The following is a 17,064-nucleotide window of genomic DNA, read 5'->3' on the forward strand; positions in this document are numbered from 1 at the left end:
TCCGGTTGTTTGCCACCAGGAATCCTGTTGATATTGAATAAAGAGCCAAAGCATGTAATATTTCTCATTAGTGAAAACTGTATGGAAGTTTTAGTGAATCTGGTGTATTGATGTAGGGATTAAACCCTTATAGAATATGCCCACTGCCTGGGTGGCAGACATACCTCCTGTATATAGCCTGTACACTTGGCCACCATAGACTCACTTATTATAGAACTGATGCCCCTGTAAGGGGTCAAAAACTTGACCAAGGCAATCTATATGCTATAGTTGGGTTCACTGCTGTGGGTCCCTTTTGTAAATGGAGTATGGTCCCTCTCATATAATAAACTCGTGTTCCTTTTGTGACGAATACATCGTCACTGATTCAAGCTTGGACAATGTGATTGAGCAAGCCATAGTATAAACCACATGGGCTTTAATCTTTTGTAGTCTCTATAGAGGACAAAACATTCCCAGTTTTTTTAATCGTATATTCAGGTAATTTCTGGTGTTTTTTGTAGGAAAATATTAAAAATCATTGCGTAAGATAATTACAGTAGCTATATTGTATCCTTCGCATTTCTAAATATTTGACAGCCCTTCCAAGTGCTTAAGTGTTTCTTATCTGCTAAATGAAAGCCAAACTAAATGATAAATTTTACGACGGTGTGTGTATTTTGTATCTCCCCGTGGCTTCTATATACCGTTGTATGTTCTCAGCAGGATAGGGGATACGATGGTTTTACATTGTACAGAAGGTACTGGAAGGGTCTGAGCTGAGAAGGTGAAGACAATTTTGTGATTACAAAAAGGGAAATAGTGAGGCCTGAGAGTTGCATGTTAGGAGTAAGAACAAACATAAGAAATAGGAGTAGGAGCAGGAGTAGGCCAATCGGCCCCTCGAGCCTGCTCCGCCATTTAATAAGATCATGGCTGATCTGATCCTAACCTCAAATCTAAATTCATGTCCAATTTCCTGCCCGCTCCCCGTAACCCCTAATTCCCTTCACTTCTAGGAAACTGTCTATTTCTGCTTTGAATTTATTCAATGATGTAGCTTCCACAGCTTCCTGGGGCAGCAAATTCCACAGACCTACCACCCTCTGAGTGAAGAAGTTTCCCCTCATCTCAGTTTTGAAGGAGCAGCCCCTTATTCTAAGATTATGCCCCCTCGTTCTAGTTTCACTCAACCTTGGGAGCATCCTCACCGCATCCACCCGATCAAGCCCCTTCACAATCTTATATGTTTCAATAAGATCGCCTCTCATTCTTCTGAACTCCAATGAGTAGAGTCCCAATCTACTCAACCTCTCATATGTCCGCCCCCTCATCCCCAGGATTAACCGAGTGAACCTTCTTTGTACTGCCTCGAGAGCAAGTATGTCTTTTCTTAAGTATGGAGACCAAAACTGTATGCAGTATTCCAGGTGCGGTCTCACCAATACCTTATATAACTGCAGCAATACCCTCCCTGTTTTTATATTCTATCCCCCTAGCAATAAACACCAACATTCCGTTGGCCTTCTTGATCACCTGCTGCACCTGCATACTAACTTTTTGATTTTCTTGCACTAGGACCCCCAGATCCCTTTGTACTGCAGTACTTTCCAGTCTCTTGCCATCAAGAAAATAACTTGCTCTCTGGTTTTTCCTGCCAAAGTATAAACTCACTCTAATGTTTAATGTATACAGCTAAAGGAGTAACTGGAATGTTCTATTCTGGAGTTTAGGATTCGCTTGGTTAATATTTTTATTCAGAATCAAACTGAAGCATCTTAAATATTTATATACTGTCTGAAGTGAGGTATGTGATGACTTTGGCTGCAGCATGAAAATCGTAGCTGCGTGAGCTTGTGTTGTTTGCCTGTGAGAAGTATTATTGGAGTGCAAGTTTGATACTGTTTTTTGATAGAGAGCAAATATTTACTAGTGAAGTTGTTTATGACTATAAATCTGAATCATATAGAAAGTGTTAATATGTCTCATTTTTTAAAATGTTTTTCTCTGAATCTTTACTGAGGAAAAAGCTGCATTTCCAATTGTTGGTTTTCTCTCCTTTTATCCTTTCTATCTGGTGCTCACCATGAATGTACTTTTTCTATTGCTTTTATTCATTTGTGCCACCCTCGGTCACCAATGCTCAGTACTTTCTGTTCCTGTCTCTATTTCTGTGTGTGCATTTGTCTGACTGTCTTTCCCTCTGTATCTGTCAGTCATGATTTATTTTTCTGTGTTGCTCTTTCCTCTTCTCTCTCTGCTTTCCTCCTTTCCTCTTCTCTCTCTGCTTTCCTCCTTTCCTCTTCTCTCTCCCCCTTCCTTCACTCTTCTGCTTTTCTCTTTCCATCTCACCTCTGTCTATCTCTCTGGGGCAGCTTTTATACTGACTATCGTGGATGATAAAACTACTTAGGGAACCTGTGGAAGATCTTGCTCCAAAGACACTCTTAAACAGGAAAGAGTGACAATTTAACCCAATCTGACATTTCTGTAAATAATTTTACTTAGTTATGGCCACGTCTGCAGGCCTGGATTCAATCAGAACTCAAGATTATATAATTACAAGAGAACCTCAGAAATTTAACGCAATAGAGACTTCATTCCTTTTCATGTATACAGACTGCTCTTAATCCACAGATGATCAACTCACATTACCTGATAACTCAGATTTTTAGCATTAAATTCCCATTTTGCTGTTATTTATTTTGCTTAGTTCAAATTATTAGATTATTCAATTGTTTTTAGCTCAAAAAAATGACGTCAAGTTATTAGGAGTAGCCTGTATACAAAGCAAAGGAATCAGACTTTTCAGTAATTGATGGTCTTTTGTGAACTTAAATTTGCAAAGAAACAAATAAACCAACAGAGACAGAGTAATGTTAGAAACTGAGATTGGATAAATTTGGTGCTGTTTTCGTTTGGATTCCAGGAGACAGTCTCATTTATCTGTTTCACTTATCTGGCAGCAGAAAAACTGGGTCTATAGTTCCTCACAAGAAAAATGACCATTATTTTCACTGGGATTGGAAGTTGTTAATATTAACCAATCTGTTGAGTTGGAAGTCCTGACTTGATGTGGTCAGAACCAGTCAGATCGGTGGAAGGGCAAGACTGAAGGCTGTCACAACCAATTAATCAGCTGTTACTTTCTTCTACTATTAGTTGCACATGAACTTGAGGTAGAAAACTTTTAAGATAAGCTGATGGTTTCTGATGGTCACATTTACTTGTTATTTAGTGTTTGTCCCCAGAGAAATTACATGTAACAAATAGATTGCTTTTTAAAAGCGCAAAACATATTTTAAAAACATATTTCCTTCAAAGCAACGTTCTGGATCATAGCTGGCTGTTGCCTTACTCTTGTCAAGATTGGTTGCAGAAGCTTTTTTGAGATAAGCAGGGTGTTCTGTGGTGTAAATATATTAACTGGCTTTATCTGAGCCTCTGCTGCTGCACTTGTGGTTAGCCAGGATTTGGAAACAAAGTAGGGAGTTGAGTTTTACTTTATTTAAAAATTACGCTAAGGTCCCCATATTTAGACTTTTACTACACTGTACGTCTATAAAATTTAATGTGGCCCATTTGTAGGTGAGTTGTAAAGCCTAGTTATGTTCTGTAACTTTGAAAGGTGTTTTCAGTTCGTTCACGTGCCCATGGTGCAGGTTCATTTGTTACTGTGAAGTGACTGGGGAGAGAGCCACACATCTACATTAGAGTCAGTGTTCACTGGAAACATGAGTGACAGTAATCAACAAGACCAAAGCATTTGTCTTTGGTCCCTGCCAAAAACTCCGTTCCCTAGCCATCGACTCCATCCCTCTCCCTTGCCACTGGCTGAGGCTGAACCAGAACGGTCGCAACCTTGGCGTCCTATTTGACCCTGAGATGAACTTCCGACCACATATCTGCTGCATCACCAAGACTGCCTACTTCCACCTCTGTAATGTTGCCTGTCTCTGCCCCTGCCTCAACTCATCTGCTACTGAAACCCTCATCCATGCCTTTGTTACCTCCAGACTGGACTATTCCAATGCTCTCCTGGCTGGCCTCCCATCTTCCACCCTCCATAAACTTGAGCGCATCCAAAACTCTGCTGCCGGTATCCTAACTTGCACCAAGTCCCGTTCACCCATCACCCCTTGCTCGCTGACCTACATTGGCCCCCAGTCCGGGGACGCCTTGATTTTAAAATTCTCATCCTTGTTTTCAAATCCCTCCACGGCCTCGCCCCTCCCTATCTCTGTAACCTCTCCCAACTTGCTGCGATCTCTGCGCTCCTCCAATTCTTGCCTCTTGCACATCCTCAATTTGAATCGCTCCAGCCTTCAGCTGTGTAGGCCCTAAGCTCTGGAATTCCCTCCCTAAACCTCTCTGCTGCTCTACCTCTCCTCCTTTAAGACGCTCCTTAAAACCTATCTCTTTGATCAAGCTTATGGTCACCTGTCCTAATACCTCCTTATGTGGCTCAGTGTCAAATTTTGTTTGATAACACTCCTGTGAAGTGCCTTGGGACGTGTTACGACGTTAAAGGCGCTATATAAATGTAAGTTGTTGCTGTTGTTGTTAATTGCAAAACCCAGACTAGAGACAGTCACTCGGGTCCAGCTGAGAACATAAATATTGCTTCTTTGTACCTGTTCCTGCAAATCATGTTATTTGTTATTTTGTTTTGTTACTGAGTATGGCATAAAATGATTTTTATTTCCAGGTATGAGGAAAAATAAACCTTTTTAACATTGTCAAAATAAGCAATGTAGGTTAGAAATAACTGTTGACAACAGTAGTGAGCATACTCTGTTCGTTATTTTAATGAAGATGTTAACCTGATCATTTTAAATGAGTTAATACCGCTGTTAAATTAGCAGAGTAACATCATACAAACTGATCACCAACAGTAAACCTGATCTCATGTTTTAAAAACAGAAAATGTTTGAAGTGCACTTTACTTTGATCAGTATTTGTGAGGAAAAGAGAGGTTACTGTTTCGGTGTAGCCCTTCATCAGACCTCTGCTCTAAGGCTTTATTTTGATATCAAGACATTCTTATCCGTCCTGGAACTAAATAAATATAACATTTTGGGGCTTAAATTCCACAGAGATTCTGCTGGGCTCCTGCTGTTACTCTGGTGGAAGACATGCGGACTCCTCTGGTAAATGGTATACAGTTTTCGTTTGATCGGGTCTCCACTGTTTCCAGGAGTTCCCATGGAACCTAGTAAGGGGGGAAACCTCTGCCCCTTACACTGCGTCAGATGCAGTTGTGGCCGAGGACAAAGACCATAAGTATTTTCTTATCATCTGCGAACTTGCGTACCACTCCCCCCAACACCTATATCTAGGTTATTTATGAAAATGGTAAAAAGCAATGGCGTTATACATTCTTTAATGGTCCTCTGGCTCCTAACATTTCCTTACTTCTCTCGCCCATTGAACCGCTGCATGGAGAGCAGCAGTAAGGAACAAAGTAGGTCAGAAAGTTGATGGGGCCACTGACCAAGAAGTGGGAATATCGAGAGCAGAACTGCCTAGACCCAGAATGTGGCTTAGAGTGGGGCCACTAAATCAAGAAAGTGTAAGCAATGCAATCAACTTTGCTACATCAACAAGGCTTCCACTAGGTTGTAAATGGCAGGGAAAATTTAGAATTAAAAACACTCATGAGTTGTGCTGGAGAGGGGAACTTGCCTTGACTGATACAAAATGCAACCAGTTTTTAAAAGAAACCAGACAGTCCTTCCCACTGCGCGCAGCATTCAAACTGAGTTGATTTTATCTAAAAGGCACTCTCCCACTATTTGTATTTTAAAGTTACAAATTCACAGGATGACCATCCCAGAACTTCTGACAATGTAACACTCCATCAGTACTGTACTGAATTGTCAGCCTAGAATATGCTCAAGTGCTGGAGTGGGGGGTTTGAATTTACACCTGTGACTCAGAGCCAAGCTGACACAACTGAAACAGAATACGAGATGTGGGGGATAAAATTCAACTTCAGCAGGGGCGCAAAACGGGCGGTAGCGGATCAGCCTCCAATTTTGGGCCACCGCTGTAGTTGAATTTTACCTCGAATCTCGCTGTGGCACAGCTGCAAAACAGCAGTAGCAGCTCTTGGTCTGACGAGGCAGTGAGAGTCATTCTGTAACCTGCCTTAACAGTTTGAGCTCAGATTCCTTTTTGCAGCTTCAACAGGACACAGCTGTAAAATCCCCTTTCTGTGATTTCTAATGTTGGATATTGTGAAGTGCAATTAAAGTCCTAGGTAGGGGCTGCCAGGGTCAGTAATTGGGATTGCATAAACGATAGTTTATAGTTCTTGACATGCAGTCATAGACATTGCATGTCATGAGATAACCTTGTAACTCAAATGGACGAGTATATGATTTGCAACTTCAAAGTCATGACTGGACTGCTGTTCATCCCCAGCTCAGTTCCAGTCCTGAATTCCTCAGCAAATGAACAATTATCTACAAGCGATGTATTCCATCTGAAAGGTGGGAAAAAGATATTGGCCAGTTTGCCTTGTAGAATCCTGCCATCTGCTGGGTGATCATGAAGTGAACTGCAAGTGATTGTGAAACTTTGTGGCCCAAAGAGTCTGCTCTGGAAGATAACATGCAGCCAGTGACCTGTTAAGAGAGAAAACAAAGGCAGGAAACCATCACTTTTAAAAGAGGAAGAATCATAGGTTACAGCACGGGAAGAAGCCATTCGGCCCATCAAATCCGTGCCAGCTCTATGCAAGAGCAATCCAGCTAGTTCCACTCCCCTGCCCTTTCCCCATGGCCCTGCAAATTTTTTCCTTTCAAGTACTCATCCAGTTCCCTTTTGAAGACCATGATTGAATCTGCCTTCACCACTCCCTCGGGCAGTGCATTCCAGATCCTAACCACTCGCTGTGTTTATATAAAAAAAAGTTTTTCTTCATGGATCTTTGAAAAATGAAGGAGAGGGACCTAATGACTTTTCTGCTTCAGGAGAGTTGTTGTTTTCCTTTGTCTGCCTGTGTTCTTTAAAGCCATTGCTTTGTTAGTGTTGGATGGTTTGTGAGAGACAGTGGGGTCACTGAACCAGTGATCTGACAGGAAGGTTAGCATTTATGTGCAGGCAGGTATTCATTGGTTCCGTTTCCTTCTGGAAGTTCACACAGAACTGTCAATTGGCGTGTAAATGCTAAAATGAAAGTTTCAAAGTTTAACAGGACAGTATGCATTTGTTAAATATTGTAGAGCAGGAAGCATTTTAGGAGCTACGCTGCTTAAATGTATAGTGTTCCATTTATTCAGAAAATGGGGTTCATCAGCATTTGGAATTCATCAGGGAAACTGCGACTTCATCAAATGTTGCAACTAAATTTAAACTTCAATTAGCTCTCAATCATTTTCAACAATATTTCACCTTTGATACTGTTTATAGTGAGTTGGAGAACATCTTGCATTAGAACAGGAGAGCATTATACCAAGTTACACACAACATATTTCTAACACGCACTCTTGCTCGCTCTTACGCTCTCTCTCACTCTCTCACACACACCCACGCAAACTCACTTTCACCTTCTCATTCTCGCTCGCGTCCTCCCTTCCGCACACACCCCTTACAGGAGCACTATAACCAGTAACACACAGTTCATTATTTAAGTTGATGTTCTGTGGTGTTGCTTAGTGATACCAAATTTGTTTCTGCTTCCTGTAAGAGTTTTCCAGTTCATTCCTGTTTTTTAAAATCTTTCTGTGCCCCTCTTTCACTTTCTATTCACCTTATTTTGTTCTCCCTCTCTATGGCTGTCTCATGCTATTTTCACGTTAACATGTGTCTCTACGTGCAACAGTTTTTCTCAGTCTTTCTCTCTGACTCTTCCGGTAAGATTCTTTTTTGCATTCTGTCTCTTCTTTCTTCTGCATGTCCACCAGTTTCTCTCTGTCCCTCCCACGATGTTCCTTTATTGTTGTACTCAGTTTCTGGGGTTTACCAGATATCGAGTAAGATTGTAGCCAGCAAGTACTGGGCTGTGGTTGGGTATTGGGATTGGGTAGTGAAAGCCTGTCCAGGAGCTGATGCAACATTCATAGATGAGAGAGAGACAATGGGGTGTTGGGGCTGGAGGCTGATGCCAGAAAGAAGTGCAAGGGAGGGTTGGGTTTGACACATTGGATGGAGTAGATGGAATTGGTGATGAGCTGGGGGAAAAGAAAATTAGTTGGGGATGAGGAGAGGAAAAAAATAGTGGAAGAGGGGGAAAAACTGAAGGGAGTAGAGAGAAAAAAGATCAGCTGGTAACAGGGATTGAAAAAGGAAAGAGGCAGGGATGAGGACTCACAATGGTGTGAGGGGGCAGAGAGCAAGTTTCCTTTCAAGAAAAGTTTAAAAAAAGCTAGGTGGGGGCAAGGTTCTTAATCCATTTCATATCCACCCATTATACATATTCACAATATTGAGTGGGTGTTCAAGGGTTATGTAGAACTATACAGTAGGCACCATATGAATGGTACAGTAGTGTTTCACTTTAATACTAAATTAGATGCCTGCCTTTCTAAAAGTACACTCTGTATGAAGTATCTGCACTCCACCTACTGATGAGAAAGAATTGGAAAGAATAGTGAAGGCTGCCTCCCAAACTCTCCTTGCAGCAGAATGCATGGACCGATTCCAAGTGTACCCTACTCCATAAACACCTCTCAAATTCTTCCTCACCCTGGTGGATGAGTGCTCAGAGAGAGAGGGCTTTTCTTCACCCTCACTCTCTCCTTTTCTCTCATTTCTTTTCATTTTCCCATTTTCTTTTTCTTTCTGCAGGAGTGGGTAGAGGAACAAGCGCCTGAAGGCGCATAGAGAGATCAGGAGGGAGTGGGCCACAACAAAACACTAGAATGTGGTTGGGTAGGATAGGAAGTTTTTTGGTGGAATATGTTTGGGAGGAAAATTGAAATTGGGGAGAGGTTTTGCATAACATGGTTGATGAATAAAGAAAGTAGAAAAATAACCAGAATGACCAATAAGAAGAAAATTGACCCAGTTGACACACAGACAAGCCTGGTGTAGATAAGATACAACATTTTTATAATAAAGATTATCTACATACACAATATGTATAATGTATGTTGTATTATATATTTTATATAATCCGAATTACAAAGTTTACCATTTATGTTCTAAATACAGTGGACCCTTGTCCTAACAAGTTTGTTGGGAGCTAATCAAATGCCGTATTATCAAGGAAGCTTTGTAAACTGTTAATTTAGTTGCCCCATTGTTGATGCTCTCTTTGTGACTCCTTCTGTCACATGCTGCTGCCAAATGCTTTAACACTACAGTTACAAAGAGACCAGGCCTTTTCTTTAGTAGTCTGTCAGCTGCTTGCTTTTTTAAAATCTTGGTGTCTTTGCAATTGGTGCTGATACAGAGTTGCCTGAGAAATGAACTTCTGCCGAGTGCACCATACAACAGGGGCATTACTTAGAGGTAAAAGTGCTGGAAATCTGAAAATAAAAACTGAAAATACAAGACATACACAGGTCTGTTGCCATCTGAAAAGAGAAGCAGGTGGGAGGAGGAGGAGGAGGAGGAGGAAGGGAAGGGAAGAGAAGAGGAGAGGAGGGATAAGGGAAGGAGAGCGATGAAGGAGGAGGGAGAAACAGGGAATTGGAGAGATAGGGAAGATTGAAAGTGTAAAGAGGGAAGGGGAGAGACGGGGGAAATGGAGGCGAGAGGTAAAGGGAAGGGAATGAGGAACCGGAGTAGGGGAAAGCGCAGAGGATGAGGGGAGAGAGGATCAGTAGGGGAAGAGGGGGTGGGGAAGAAGGAGACGGGGAAGGGGTAGAGGAGAATGGGTGAATGAGGGGAGGACAAAGAGGAGGGGGTGGGGAAGGGAAGGGGAGACGAGAGGGTAGTGGGAGAGACAGGGAAGGTGAAGAGAGAGGAAGATGAGAGGCTAAAGGGAAGTGGGTTGGGGGAAGATGAGGTGAGGAGGTGGAGGCAGAAAAGGGGAAGGGAGGAGGAAGGGGAGAGGGTTGTAGGAGTTGGAGAGAGAAGAGAAGCGGGAACAGTCGATAAGGGGAAAATGGGAAGTTGGATCGGGGGAGATGGAAAGTGAGAAGAAGATGGGGAGATGGTAGTGGGGGTGGGCAGAGTGAAAGGGAGAGTGCAGAGGAGAGCAAGGGGAAAGAAGAGGGCTGTGTAGTAGAGGGTGGAAAGTGAGAGGAGGAAAAGGGAGAGGAGAGGTGGAGGATTGAGGGGAAGGGAAAGATGGGGTGAGGGGGGAAGTGGAGATGGAGAGGGGGGATGGGAAAATGGAAATGGAGAGAGAGAAAAGGGGGAGAGAAGTGGAAGGGTGAATGGGACAGGACAGAGAGGGAGGGGAGGGGGAGGTGGGATAGGAGGATTTTGTTTGCTAAGGCAAACTACTTTTTTTTTCTCTAACTTCCCATTGTCCAGCATCTCCCCATGTGAACTTTGTGCCATGTTAATCCCCCCCACGACGAGAGGGAGAGGGCCCAAGCCCTGATCTCTCACTCCCTACCCTGCTCCCGATTGCCGGGGTCCGTCCCCAAAGGTCCCCAGCTGCGGCCTTCTGCTGCTGGATTCCCCACCCAGCAGCTGGCCCGGCTGTCAAGTGGGAAACAGGTGAAAAAAATGATAGAGGTCCTGCCGTTAAATTCGGCAGGACCTCCACGTCCCCGGCCTTGCTGGGTTTACCCAATGCTGCCGCACTCCCTCCCTGCATTCCCGGAAAAATCGGGGCCTGTCTCTGATTGAAATGTTTGTCCTGTGGAACTCGGCCCATCTTTGACTCCGCCTCTTTCTCTCTCTGGCTTTCTCTCTTCCTTTATATCATTGTTACAATTCAGGTCTGCCATAGATACCTTCTCGTGTTCTGTCATCTGTCGCTCTCGGAAGGAGTCTGAGTGTCTTACTTTTATGGGAGTTGATTCTCACTGCCCTGTCACTCCTTGCACTTAGCATCATTCCAGGGATGTAACAGTAGCATCCCCTTGTGATCCAAACTGGATACAAATGTCTTTAGCACGTGTATTTCTTTAATCTCTCCAGCAGCAGACCAATTTACGATTGTGTCTGATGAGGCTTGCTGTACTTGACTTTGAAATCTATTTTAACAACGGCACCCGTTAGTGTAGAGAAAAGCCCATCTATAATCAGGGCTGTTGGTGTTCTGCAGCCTTGGAAATTGCCTCAGAATTTCTCCTCTGTTGCGTTTTGAAGAAAATGGTTTTGTTAGTTATGGAAATCTACTGTGAAACTTTTATATCGACTAACAAGCTGACCGTAAAGGCCCATTGTGCTAGTGTTGCCCTTCCTGCTCCCGATCCTGGTGTTGCTTCTGTCTGTTCTGATGCCACTACTCCTATTCCCATACTACATGAGACTGGAGTCTTCCCTTCTTGAAGGTTGGCAAGTGGTGGAGTAGGGGAGCGGCTGCTTGATTGCTCTTGGGGGCTGGCTGGCTGCTTCAGGTTTCTGTTCCCTGTTCTACTGCTGCTCTTGCTCTTGCACCTGCTCTATTCCCCTCTTTTCTTCAAGTACCATAAGTTTATAGATCAAGTGGCTCTAAATTTTGCTGTTATTTTTTAATCTAAAAATTGCTGCTGTTACACTTTTTTAAGATATAAATATGAATGGTCTACTCCATAATATAGTGCAGAAACTGGATAGATCTGTTGCAGAATCTATATTCTCTTGCTAGATAGCTTGGCTGGACTTGGTACAGAAATTGGCCTTAAACTGTTGCAGAATTCTCGCAGGAATGGAGTCACTGAAAGTCTTACATCATTAAAGGAGCTCTACATTCCTGATAAAATGGAGGGCAAATCTTTTTCCATCTGTTTACAAATGCCCGGCTTGGTGTATGTTACATTGAAACTGTATCACTTGAATGTGATAACATTTTGATGAAAATTACACATTTGACAGCTGGCTCGTTAAAGAATAAAGAGCAATTATCATCAAACATCTGATAAAAACAGTGTCCCTTTAAATTGAACGGGCATTGGAGAGTGCACAGCTGAGAGTTTCTGCGTTTCTGCCTGCTTTCGGTGGGGATTGAGACAAGAAACCGCAGGTTAGCCTTCTCCAGCTTAAATACAGGGCCTGAGTACAGCACTGCTTTATCTTGTGTGCTCCTGTGCTGGTTGGAGGGGGGTGGCGGTATGTGTGGAGGCGTGGAGAATCGCCTTGTTAAAGCATCAGCTGAGGGGCCCACAGGAAATGAACTCTCCATCCTCCAGTTAATATTGACCTCCTGGCTTCTGTCCAAATTGTGCTGCAGTTGAATAGCAGAGCAGCACAGTTTTACCATTCAGTACTCGGTCGACTCCTACAGCGTATGGCAGCTTTGAGACGAATGTTATTGGAGAAAGCTTCTGTTTATTCCATCGACAAAAAAAAATCACTTGAGTCGTGAACAGTGAACATGCAAAACGAGTTCTGCTTTTATAATTCCAAGAAAACGGAAAATGATGGGATGTAGAATTGTGCCCCATAGAAAAAGCGGCAGTTTTCCATGTCATGGGAAGTTGAGGAATTTTTACTCCAGGGAGAGTGGAATGGATAAGTTGGAATTCTGGAGTTGCTTAAAGGGAGAACACTTTAATCTTGACAACTAAGAAAGTAAGGGAAACAGAACACGGCACAGGCATGCGTCGCTTTGACAAACTGAAGAGATCCATTCCTTTTCTGGCACGTTTTCATGTTTATAAAGTAAGTTGGGTGGTGTTCTTGATTTTTTTTTAAAAATGCAAATACTAGTTAAGAGCAGCAGTTGTTGATAGGCCTAGATTTAATAAGTAGAAATGTGCAGCATTTCTTAAGACTGGTGTGTATCGAAAGAGAATTCACTGATGTCACACATGCACCTTACATGAGAGAATATCAGTGTGCACACAGCATGTGAATCAATGCCCTTCTCGGTATCCCACACCTGGATCTTTGCTAATCTGCTGTATGTTGTTACGGCAACCTCAGTGAAGATATCAGTGCAATATGTGCAGGTACCTTTGGTGTGGAGCTTAACACATTTAGGAATGCAATTTTCTGTGGCCGCTAATGAAGTATAAGATAGTTTTTTCTGTTTTGTACTTACACCGACTTTGTCATTTATGTTAGCAACCAAAGGAAACTATACCCCCTAGTGTCATAAAAGTCACATCAGCGGTTGTATAGCATCATGTGGGCTTAGTTTAGAAGTCACTACAAAGAATGACAAAAAGGTACTTGAAAAACAACTTGCTGTTTGTTTTCTGTAAGGTGTTTTCCAGCTGAACCTCAACTGACTTTCCCTCATGGTGAGGATAGTTTCTTTAGAAGCCACTTGAAATCTTTAAAGTGTGAACATTTCTTGTAAAGATAATCAACTGGAGGACAGCTGATCTAATGGGAAGTGGATTACTGATTTGATGCAAAATTTCATCAGCGACCAATCAATTGGTGCTGATCATGTTTCAGCAATGCTTTCTTGGGATGAGCTTGTTACTGGTGAAAAGAAGGCGGCTGAAAATCTGAAAGTGGCACAGAATGCTGGAAATATACTGCAGGTCTGTCCGCTTTTAAAAAGAACTTGCATCAGGTTAAATCTACACCTGAAACATTTATCTGTTTTCTCTTTTCAGATGCTGACGGACCTTCTTTGTGTTTGCAGCTATTTGTTTTTATTGCTGAGCTCCTGTTATGTTTGATTATCTACTTCCTCCTCTATTTCCTCAGCCCTCTCCTCAGGCATTCAACCATGAATGTCATCACAGCCAAGTTCGATCCTGTCCTCATCCAAGCTCCGCACTTGCTCTTTCCAACAGGAGCCATTAAATGATCAGGAACAGGAACCCTGGCAAATTTTAATCCTCCTTCCCTCGCTAGCTCACCAATTGTATACCCCCCTGTGCTGTCTATGTCCATGATATCAGCAAGCTCCCTCACCTGCCCCCAGCAATTATTAGAAAATTGCAGGCATGTTTCCCACGATTTTCCAACCTTGGACAGAAAATCGCAGGCAACGTGCCCAAAATTTCCCAATGCACACTGGTGGCAGGCAAGGCTCCTTGCTGCAGACTTAGAAGATTTAACCCTATGTCCACCTCCAGTGTGTAAACCATACTTACTAAAGTGGAAGGAATTTTACTTATGTTACTTTTAAGGTTGCAACTGGCACAAATCGACAGTAAGACCAATTTGTTCAAAACAACTTGGAAAGATTTATTAAACACATACATCCATATAGTTTAACAAACAAGACAATAATGTACAGATATTATACAGGCTTTACTTTCCGTTTTTCCCTTGGACGACAGAGCGTGCTGACTCGGGATCCTTAACTTCTTTTTCTTGTTCCTCTTCTGGCCTTTAGGAAACCTCCTCACATCCTTCCTGGCTCGTTATCCTTCTCCGCCGCGTGGTCTGAACTTGGCATCCCTCTCTTATACCTTTTTAGGTGCATGGCCACCTCATGCATAATCCCTTTGGGCCCAGCGATTGGGCCTCAGCTGCATGGCCATCTTTCAATTGGTTCCTTTGCTCATGTACAGGCCTTGGCCTATAGTGTCCCTTTTGTTAAGTACCTCGTTTAGCTGGTGCCGGCCCATGATTAGATTAATCTGCAGTCTGGCACCCCTTAAGCACTCAGGTGTGTTCTCGTTGTGTCTCTTCCTGTCCAAGCCATGCTTCAATCACCTTGGCTGTGTCACTTCCGGGTCAAGCCATGTTTCAATCACCTTGGCTATATCACTTCCTTGCTGAGTTCGGGAGGGCGGTCTCGTCAAACTCCGCTCATTCAGGGAAAAGACAGAGAAGTTCTGGGTGTGGGTTTTTTAAAACAGCACGATTTCAACTGGCTTCGGCTGCCCCTACCGCCATAGGTCAGACCCAGCACAGCCACCGGACACCTGTACGCCGTCCCGAGAGTCCCAGGAGGGGAGAGAGATCATGTACATCTTTATTATTTTAACAACGCAGTAATTCTTATTATAGTAACAGGCTTTCCACATTATTTTTCCTACAGTACATTTTGTGCCAAGTATTCTCCCATTGTTTATGGGGAGAAATTATTATAAAATATTAGTTGACTTAAAAGCGTCAAATCCCTTGCCCCAGGGGAGATCTGCTTCATCAGGTCCCCTCACCACATGCAGCATAAATGCCAGCATAGACCAGTTGGGTCTGTTTCTGTGTTTTAGTTTTGATGTAACTCGATGTAACATCTTATTCTTTGGTGGTGTTACTGATGTGGAGGTGCTCCAGAACTGTTTTTATTGTGATGGTGGCCACTGATTTGAATCAAACAACCTGAAGTCACCTGACCCCAATTCCAACTAGGTATGCAGGGTGAAGTTATTTTTGGTAATGTTTAGGGGATAATTTCAAATTGTCCTATGTTGGCGGATGAATATATCATTGAGGTCATGTGATACATCTGCAATGACATCTGGGATGCAGATGATGTGGGTGGTGATTGAGCAAAGGAAATGAAAACCAAAGCAGGAGAGAGAGCAAGCAGAACAAAGTGGAGTTTGAAGGAAATCAAACATTTAAGTCAGGTGTGGAGCAGATGGGAGGAAGTGTATAAATAGAAAAACAACTTTGAGGCAGACAGTGAACTGGAAGAGAATAAGTTAGCAAGAAATAGAAAAGATTGTATGGTTATAGGCTTTTATATCTGTTTGGGATTGAGGTTTTTTTTTTGTAGGTTTCATGCCATTGACTTCTTTGGTTGTGAGGAATGGAGCAGTGATTTATGCATACCTATTGATTGTTTCTTGCCACACCTGGAGTATAAAAGGAGTACAACGAAAAAGGCCCAAAGAACACAATCTCTGCATCAACATCATCACCAGTGCACAGTTGGTAAAATGCCTGAGAGACACTGAGTGCCATTGTATCTCCACGGTTGCACTTTGTACCTAGTAACTGCACTAGGGATTGGTAAGTTAAGTGCAGCCCGGGTCAGATACTAATGAGGACCCTTTATGTCACGCTTGATAGCGTGTCTGATCTGGACCAGGCACATTTTTATCTGAGGGCTATTTCTAAAATAACAGATGTGAGATGAATATTGAAAGGGAGAAATGCAGCCAATGGTGCTAATTTAAGGCCTTCATCTTTTGAATCAATAACTGTAATAAATCCCTGGGAATAGACCATTCTTGTTGAAAAGGATGTCACATTATATCAGTTTATTAACAAACATTCTTTTTGTCTGTTTTGTTGGCGAGATCCTTCTGCTGGTTTCCCTTGATGTCCTGGCTCTAGTTGAGGCTGCAGCTGTTGCAAGTGTTATTTGTTAGACCGGGTCGATGAAATTTTTGTATTTTACCAATCTGGCACAATGAATCTTCCTACGCCTGTGGAGGGAGTCAGCACTGATGTGCAGCTTGCATCCCAGCAGCTTTCACGTCATTTACATCTTATTTAAATACTAATAAAGTTGCTTTCTGTGTATATTCTTGAGTCACAACTGTGTTGAATATAAACAATGTCAGATTTTTCTCAGGGTGGTTGAGGTGGGGGGGGGGGGTTTGGGGGATATTTTATTTCAAGTGTGAATTTTTGAACATAGGCCCCTTTATTCTGAACTCTTAACCCTGCATGCACTCTTTCCCTCCCTCCCCCCCCGCCCCCCCCCCCAAACACATGTCCATCAGTGTGTCATTTCATTTCCTGTATACTGTATGCTCAGGGTCTCTCCAAGTAAAAATTGTCAAACTAATGCTGCTTGCACTGCACTTCAGAGTTTTGTGCTGCAGAATGCTCAAACTCTGTCCATTTTGGAACTGGTAACTAGTCTTCGTATTATGGCTGGATTTGAGGCAGTGTCTTGCCTCTTTTTTTTATTTGTTTATGGGATGTGGGCGTCGCTGGCAAGGCCAGCATTTATTGCCCATCCCAAATTTCCCTTGAGAAGGTGGTGGTGAGCCACCGCCTTGAACCGCTGCAGTCGGTGTGGTGAAGGTTCTCCCACAGTGCTGTTAGGAAGGGAGTTCCAGGATTTTGACCCAGCGACGATTAAGGAACGGCGATATATTTCCAAGTCGGGATGGTGTGTGACTTGGAGGGGAACGTGCAGGTTGTGGTGTTCCCATGTGCCTG

At 42.9% G+C, this 17,064-nt stretch overlaps 1 protein-coding gene across 6 annotated transcripts in view; it reads left to right on the forward strand.

Moving 5' to 3' along the window:
• The window catches only part of tnk2b (tyrosine kinase, non-receptor, 2b), a 195,535-nt gene that overhangs the window by 103,777 nt on the left and 74,694 nt on the right, over window positions 1-17,064 (forward strand). Inside the window, exon 1 of one of the 6 annotated variants that reach the window (XM_067995158.1) lies at window positions 12,306-12,690. The exons of 1 other annotated variant lie outside the window; for it this stretch is intronic. In XM_067995158.1, coding sequence (XP_067851259.1) covers window positions 12,628-12,690 — 63 coding nt within the window. In that variant the 5' untranslated portion in view covers window positions 12,306-12,627. Of the gene's footprint in view, window positions 1-12,305; window positions 12,691-17,064 lie in introns of those variants that run through there. 4 more of the 6 variants (XM_067995160.1, XM_067995157.1, XM_067995159.1 and 1 more) reach the window with 4 other exon arrangements.

The sequence above is a fragment of the Heptranchias perlo genome, chromosome 13, assembly GCF_035084215.1.
Source record: "Heptranchias perlo isolate sHepPer1 chromosome 13, sHepPer1.hap1, whole genome shotgun sequence".
In the NCBI taxonomy this organism is placed as follows: Eukaryota; Metazoa; Chordata; class Chondrichthyes; order Hexanchiformes; family Hexanchidae; genus Heptranchias; species Heptranchias perlo.